Source organism: Mizuhopecten yessoensis, unplaced genomic scaffold, assembly GCF_002113885.1.
Source record: "Mizuhopecten yessoensis strain PY_sf001 unplaced genomic scaffold, ASM211388v2 scaffold10937, whole genome shotgun sequence".
NCBI classification, from domain to species: Eukaryota; Metazoa; Mollusca; class Bivalvia; order Pectinida; family Pectinidae; genus Mizuhopecten; species Mizuhopecten yessoensis.
In genome coordinates, this window is record NW_018408796.1 from 810,518 (window position 1) to 818,706 (window position 8,189).

The 8,189-nt window shown below is 41.4% G+C and overlaps 2 protein-coding genes across 2 annotated transcripts; one reads left to right on the plus strand and one right to left on the minus strand.

Moving 5' to 3' along the window:
* Positions 1-3,714: 3,714 nt before the first annotated feature.
* Positions 3,715-5,586, plus strand: LOC110463864 (neuronal acetylcholine receptor subunit beta-3-like). Its single transcript, XM_021518768.1, has one exon. The coding sequence runs from the start codon at positions 4,101-4,103 to the stop codon at positions 5,424-5,426; it is 1,326 nt and encodes a 441-aa protein (XP_021374443.1). The 5' UTR covers positions 3,715-4,100; the 3' UTR covers positions 5,427-5,586.
* Positions 5,587-5,974: 388 nt separating this feature from the next.
* LOC110463876 (protein IWS1 homolog) lies at positions 5,975-7,407 on the minus strand. Its single transcript, XM_021518790.1, has 2 exons — positions 7,382-7,407; positions 5,975-7,187 (listed from the first exon to the last, which is right to left on the minus strand). Exons 1-2 carry the CDS (start codon positions 7,405-7,407, stop codon positions 5,975-5,977), a joined length of 1,239 nt encoding a protein of 412 aa, XP_021374465.1.
* Between the last annotated feature and the right edge of the window lie 782 nt (positions 7,408-8,189).

Genomic DNA, 8,189 nt, shown 5'->3' on the forward strand with positions numbered 1-8,189 from the left:
CCCAAGTCCTCTGAAGCAATACATGTCCCCTAAAACACCCAAGTCCTCTGAAACAATACATGTCCTCTAAAACACCCAAATCCTCTGAAACAATACACGCCCCTAAAACACCCAAGTTCTGTGAAACAATACATGCCGCATACAGCAATCAAGTTATTGAAACCACACATGATCTAAGTTCCTATTACGAACCTCAAACCAGGTGATATTTCCAGAATGCTTCCGTACTGACAGGAAACTGTTAGTGAGCGATAAATAGCATTCCTAGAAACTATCATATATTTGAAAATATTTTGTTTCATTATCGATTTTTTTTTTCAACATCGTGTCTCGTTTATACCGATATCACGCGGGGTGTAGTCACGAGTCGGTGCAAGTATTATTCATGTATTGGACGGGATAAGATCATTCCTGGAAACTTACAGCATACACTTCAGTCGTCTTCGCTGTATGTTTGTATTAGTGCAACAAACTTTGTATAAAGGGAAGCAACCTCGTGTTTGACAGAGTCGGAAGGTCCGGGCTGACTAGTTAATAGAACATTGGTTATACAATATATAGCTGTCTTGGTGCTATTTTTTTTATAAGATGTCTGTCTATCTGTTTTTGCCGTGTGATAACCCTCTTTAGTGTGTGTATGTGTGTGAGAGGTTGTTCGTCCACTTGTTCCTATATCTGGTGGAAGTCCAGTCTCTCCCTATTTGTGTGTGCGAGATTCTAGAGAATGAGTCCCTATCGTATGGTATACACTTCTTGATGTTCCTGTAAGGCGGTCTGTCAGTTCGTCTCAATATTGAGCACCAATATGCAGTAGCCAATGGCGTATGCAACAGTATGAAATGTTATTTTTCATCTTAAAACCAGATGTTAGAGACAGAAAGAGACATAGCTGAAAAAAAGTTAGAACAGAAATAGCGTGTGCGTAATAGTAATCTCGGCGAGATATGGTCCAAATACAGCTATCAGTAAATATTAAATAAAAAACAACGGTTCACATAAAAATATTTGAGGGGTTTTTTCAACGAAGTTACTTATGGTTTTTCCCTACCTTAAACAGACCGTTACACAGCAACAAAACAAAACAGAAAAGATTCAAAAGATTTATGATAAAAAAACAAACCAAACAAAAACAAAGCAAACAAACAAATCAAAAGCCAAAAAAACAAAACATATATCATATATTGAACAGAAATTTATTTCGTTTCCATATCATACGATGAAGCTATGAAGCTTTGCGTTCCTAGTTTCCGGTAATATTGATAGTCGGAAACAACCGGAATGACGTCACACTGGGACTGGTCGTTCGTGTACATGATCTGTGTTTTTTAATGTCTTATTTACATACTTGGAGTAATTCTACGTTGGTAAGAACTGGCGGTTGATATTTCCGAGGTTAGACATTCAGGAAACGTGTTACGTGTTATATCCTCGAATTTCAAGGATCGGATTCCAAGGGTCGGTTTACATGTATACAATGCTTTTAAGGTGATACTATTTACTGCGCCCTCATGAAGGTGATACCATTTACTGCGTCCTCATGAAGGTGATAACATTTACTGCGTCCTCATGAAGGTGATACCATTTACTGTGTCCTCATGAAGGTGATACCATTTACTGCGTCCTCATGAAGGTGATAACATTTACTGCGTCCTCATTGAGGTGATAACATTTACTGCGTCCTCATGGAGGTGATAACATTTACTCCGTCCTCATGGAGGTGATAACATTTACTGCGTTCTCATGAAGGTGATAACATTTACTGCGTCATCATGAAAGTGATACCATTTACTGCGTCCTCATGAAGGTGATAACATTTACTGCGTCCTCATGAAGGTGATAGCAATTACTGCGTCCTCATGAAGGTGATACCATTTACTGCGTCCTCATGAAGGTGATTACATTTACTGCGTCCTCATGAAGATGATACCATTTACTTTGTCCTCATGAAGGTGATAACATTTACTGCGTCCTCATGAGTGTGATACATTTACTGCGTCCTCATGAAGGTGATACCATTTACTGCGTCCTCATGAAAACGATCCCATTTACTGCGTCCTCATGAAGATGATACCATTTACTTTGTCCTCATGAAGGTGATACCATTTACTGCGTCCTCATGAAAACGATACCATTTACTGCGTCCTCATGAAGATGATACCATTTACTTTGTCCTCATGAAGGTGATAACATTTACTGCGTCCTCATGAAGGTGATAGCATTTACTGCGTCTTCATGAAGGGGATAGCATTTACTGCGTCTTCATGAAGGGGATAGCATTTACTGCGTCTTCATGAAGGGGATAGCATTTACTGCGTCCTCACGAAGGTGATAACATTTTCTGCGTCCTCATGAAGATGATACCATTTCCCTTGTCCTCATTAAGGTGATAACATTTAGTGCGTCCTCATGAAAACGATCCCATTTACTGCGTCCTCATGGAGGTGATACCATTTACTGTGTCCTCATGAGGGTGATAACATTTACGGCGTCCTCATGAGGTGATACCATTAGCTGCGTCCTCATGAACGTGATACTATTTACTGCGCCCTCATGAAAGTGATAACATTTACTGCGCCCTCACGAAGGTGATAACATTTAGTGCGTCCTCATGAAAACGATACCATTTATTGCGTCCTCATGAAGGTGGTACCATTTACTGCGTTCTCATGAAGATGATACCATTTACTTCGTCCTCATGAAGGTGCTAACATTTACTGCGTCCTCATGAAGGTGATACCATTTACTGCGTCCTCATGAAGGTGATAGCATTTACTGCGTCCTCATGAAGGTGATAAGATTTACTGCGTCCTCATGAAAGTGATACCATTTACTGCGTTCTCATGAAGGTGATAACATTTACTGCGTCCTCATGAAGGTGATAACATTAACTGCGTCCTCATGAAGGTGATAACATTTACTGCGTCCTAATGAATGTGATATCATTAACTGCGTCCTCATGAAGGTGATACCATTTACTGCGTCCTCATGAAGGTGATACCATTTACTGCGTCCTCATGAAGGTGATACTATTTACAGCGCCCTCATGAAGGTGATACCATTTACTGCGTCCTCATGAAGGTGATACCATTTACTGCGTCCTCATGAAGGTGATACCATTTACTGTGTCCTCATAAGGGTGATAACATTTACTGCGTCCTCATGAAGGTGATACCATTTACTGCGTCCTCATGAAGGTGATACCATTTACTGTGTCCTCATGAGGGTGATAACATTTACTGCGCCCTACTCACTAAAGTGTTTGAGTTTGGAGATATGTATGCATCTACTTTATCTCAAACAAACTTTACATTATTGTTGCATTAAGTTATACATATATTTTTTCCCTTTAATTCTTTATTCATGAAACAACATATCCAAGCCTTTTAAGATTTCAATAGAAAGTTTTGACTAGTAATTAATATACAAGATGACATTATTGTACTTACTTAAAGCTAAGCTTGTTTGACATTTTTCATGTTTAAAGAGTACACATGTACCTATCCCCAGAAACAACATCACCAGCCGTAGTAGCCAGCGTGACAGATCACACAGTAAATCAAGAACCACCTTGTTTACCATGACATTTTCTACAGAATTTAATCACCAATGTCAACAAAATGTTCAGGTAAATTGCAGACAATGTCCATACAGTCATCTGCGTGTTGTGACCAGGGTGTATTGGTCATTGACATTTCAACAAAATTCATTGATACACTTTGGGATTGGATAACGGATTTGGTCCTTATTAATGCTCTCTTGAGTAATGCATATTGACAATCTGTCTCTAGAGTAGACACATTTAATTTACAATTGTTATTGTGACTAGTTAAATATTCCTGAGGCGAAATTTCGATCGGAACTGTCCGGAACAAAAACACGTAGTCGGTCAGGAGAGATAGAGAGTCGGACTACACAGTCACAGTATAACTCGTAGCTGGCATCTCCATGTTCCACTCCAACGATCTGTTAAAACAATGGAGAATGGTTCATCGACGGAATAACACCACTACTTCATTGTAAGCAGAAGGCAGGTTGTGCATGTGATTCTTTATTATCGGAGGGTTTAATGACATTCTTAATGTCTTATTCATGATTCGACAATGCCCGGAAAACTGACTTATTTGATATGTGTAGTCTGGATAGCTGGGAGAAATGTGACCTCCGTAATGCTCCCAGAAACGCAAAGGTTATACAAACAGCTATTCCGGAACTACACAGTGGAACTTAGGCCAGTTTTGAACCAGAGCAAACCAGTGGAGGTCCGCGTTTCCATGGGGATAATGTCTATCAACGACTTCGATGAACTGTCAGGCACCATAACACTGACGGTGATCTTTAATTCCGTCTGGAAAGAAGAAAGGTTTACTTGGAATCCCGACCATTGCGGCGGTCTGAAATCGCTGACGCTCCCACAGGAATCTGTGTGGTTACCGGAAATGGTTCTCACCACGGCAGCAGACGACACTGTACACATCTCAACCAAGGGCAATTTTAAAGTACGCGTGGACTTTACCGGCCTTGTGAACTGGTGGAGGATTGGGATTATCAAGTCAGCATGTGTGGCGGATGTGACGTATTTTCCGTACGATTTTCAAAAGTGCCACATTATCCTTTCTCCGTTTGGATATCAGACGGAAGAGATCAGCATAGTAGCTACGCGGGACACTATTTCATTTGACCATTTCTCTAACAACGGTCAGTGGAAGGTAAAATCGTCTTCAGTTAAGGTCAATTCCCTACCGATGACAAAAGACAATTTCGAAGACAGTGTAGGGTTTGCCAACTTTACTTTAGAAATCGAGAGAAAGCCATTATACTTTGTCGTGTCAGTGATCATCCCCATAGCGCTTCTGGCCCTGCTTAATCCATGTGTGTTTGCCCTCCCCATAGAGTCTGGTGAACGCGTGTCCTTCGCTATAACCGTACTGTTGTCATTTGCAGTTTTTGAATCCATGGTCAGCGCCTACATGCCCCAGGGGTCGGACCCAATGTCACTGCTCTCTGTGTTCCTGGTTATTACGTTGATGAACAGCACACTAATCACCATAACAACCATTTTGCTTCACGCTATGTACCACAAGGATGAAACCGATGCTGTACCGGAAGTGTTAGTTCAGGTCCACCTTTTTATCCGGCAACGTACACTTCCGCGGAAAATCACTCCAATGTACCCAGGAACCGGAAGCAAAGAGACCATATCCGAATTATCTGATTCGGATAGTAAGTCACAATACGAACACAAGGAAAGATCAGAATCTAAATTGCCTGTCAGTATCAACGATGTGGACACCGACACCAGGTCAGTTCCCGAAGAATCCATTGTAAATTGGCGCCAAATTACGGAAACATTTGATCGTGTATTCCTCATAGCGTTTCTATTGTTCAATTTTCTCTTCTGTTTGGTGTTTTTTCTGTATATATCTTAGTTGTGATTTTTTTGAAATCATCAGATGATTTTTAAAAAGGCGAAGCAAGACTTTCTGGTGAACTATAACAAAAACTGTACTATTTGCAATATACCAAGTGTTTTGTGAGAACTAAGCCGCCTAATAAAATTTCATGTTTTCTTCACATTTAGTCGCTTATTAAAATGTTCACTCTATCTTGGCTTAAGTTACGCTCACGTTCCGTGCAGAGAACGCACGTGAGCGTCACCCCTGTCGAGGATGGTCCTTTGACGACAGGTTTGAGATTATTGACAGCGTTTGAAACTCTGGTATGTTAGTACTGTATGTTGTGCCACTCGAAGGTCGACTTCTTTAATCAGGTTTGTGGACGTATATCAATAATAACCCTGTCAAGATGTACTGTTTTTAATTGAGTTTTATTGGCATCCCCCCCCCCCCCCACCTCCGACACACACACACACACCCACCCCCACATACAATCTCACTCGCACGCACAGGTAACAAGTAATCCCAATACATCAAAACATATGGTATGCGTGATGTTAAAAACGACAAAATTCTGGGAATTAATATGTCCTACCCCTCATTCCCCTGGCAGGGGTCTTGATATCCCGAGGACGGCGACTACTCTGAGAGTCAGTTTTGATATCCCGAGGACGGGGATTACTCTGATTGTCAGTTTTGATATCCCAAGGATGGGGATTACTTTGAGAGTCAGGTTTGATATCCCGAGGACGGCGATTACTCTGAGTGTCAGTTTTGCTATCCCGAGGACGGGGATTACTCTGATTGTCAGTTTTGATATCCCAAGGATGGGGATTACTCTGAGAGTCAGGTTTGATATTCCGAGGACGGCGATTACTCTGAGTGTCAGTTTTGATATTCCGAGGACGGGGATTTCTCTGAGTGTCAGTTTTGATATCCCGAGGACGGGGATTACTTTGAGAGTCGGTTTTGATATCCCGAGGACGGGGATTACTCTGAGAGTCGGTTTTGATATCCCGAGGACGGGGATTACTCTGAGAGTCGGTTTTGATATCCCGAGGACGGGGATTACTTTGAGAGTCGGTTTTGATATCCCGAGGACGGGGATTACTCTGAGAGTCGGTTTTGATATCCCGAGGACGGGGATTACTCTGAGAGTCGGTTTTGATATCCCGAGGACGGGGATTACTCTGAGAGTCGGTTTTGATATCCCGAGGACGGGGATTACTCTGAGAGTCGGTTTTGATATCCCGAGGACGGGGATTACTCTGAGAGTCGGTTTTGATATCCCGAGGACGGGGATTACTCTGAGAGTCGGTTTTGATATCCCGAGGACGGGGATTACTCTGAGAGTCGGTTTTGATATCCCGAGGACGGGGATTACTCTGAGAGTCGGTTTTGATATCCCGAGGACGGGGATTACTCTGAGAGTCGGTTTTGATATCCCGAGGACGGGGATTACTCTGAGAGTCGGTTTTGATATCCCGAGGACGGGGATTACTCTGAGAGTCGGTTTTGATATCCCGAGGACGGGGATTACTCGAACAGTCGGTTTTGATATCCCGAGGACGGGGATTACTCGAACAGTCGGTCTTGATATCCCGAGGACTGGGATTTTTTTGAGAGTAAGTTTTGATATCCCGAGGACGGGGATTACTTTGAGAGTAAGTTTTGATATCCCGGGGACGGGGATTACTTTGAGAGTAAGTTTTGATATCCCGGGGACGGGGATTACTCAGAGAGTCAGTTTTGATATCCCGGGGACGTGGATTACTCGTATACTGCTTCTTATTTCTGTTGATAGTATAAAACAGTTTCCTGATACATGCTAGTGTCTGAAAACTCAGCCATCACCAGCAGTCAGTCGTATCTATAAGAACTAACACAAGGAAGATAGTAAGACAGACTAATGCACAGGGGATAGTCATTATATATACCGTTTATTATACACACGTAGAAACATTGTTTAGACATTAACAACATTTAACCTTCTATTTCCACACGATAGTTCCATTTTTCCAAATTTAAATGTCCAATGAAATGCGTTGTTACATTACAAAGTAACTAGAATGTAAGTTCATGGCATATTCTCGATGAAAAACGCGTGACTAAGGCTCCCTTGTTGACATGGTTACCTAGTCTTATGGTAAACTGATAGATAAATAAGTGATGTGTCGTTGCAAATTGCACATACAAATGTTGCTTTATCTTTTACATAAACCACACAACATATTGAACTACTTGATATTCATAAAAAATACAGTTCCTTTGTAATTCTAAAGAAGCGAAAAACATAGACTTGTGTATAATATTGAAGTTCTATTTGACGACAAACACATACGTTCGGGTACATTAGGATAAGTTTGCATTATATAGCTGGTGCATTTTAATTTAAGGACACTACCAGAATTGTTACATGGACGATACACCTTACTGTAGAGGCACAGCGCCAGATTGATTACATCCCTGGTGATAAAATGATAATACAGGTTATATATGCAGATGTTTCTTTTTGTGATGATTTATGTCATCCCGGGCTATGTCGTTTTATTCTACATACAGTGATTATAATCAAACCTTTACCCACTCAGTTGCTGGCTATTGAATTACAGGTGGGTACAGGTATATCGTACAGGTAACATGATAATAGCTGTAAAAATAAACGCTCGGATTACCCCCCTTCATCCGTGTGTCACAAGGTCTTGTGTCCACAATCTCTTACATATATATACTGACTAAGGGCAGATAACCATAATACGACTCGTACCTGAAACAGGTTATCCGCGAAACGTTAAC

What these genes read in the sequence shown, in the direction of transcription:
- LOC110463864 (XM_021518768.1), top strand. Translation starts at nt 4,101, where the DNA reads ATGCCCGGAAAACTGACTTATTTGATATGTGTAGTCTGGATAGCTGGG.
- LOC110463876 (XM_021518790.1), bottom strand. Translation starts at nt 7,407, where the DNA reads ATGGAACTATCGTGTGGAAATAGAAG. An exon ending in CTATCGTGTGGAAATAGAAG is followed by an intron (nt 7,188 to 7,381) that starts GTTAAATGTTGT and finishes TACTATCAACAG; the next exon opens with AAATAAGAAGCAGTATACGA.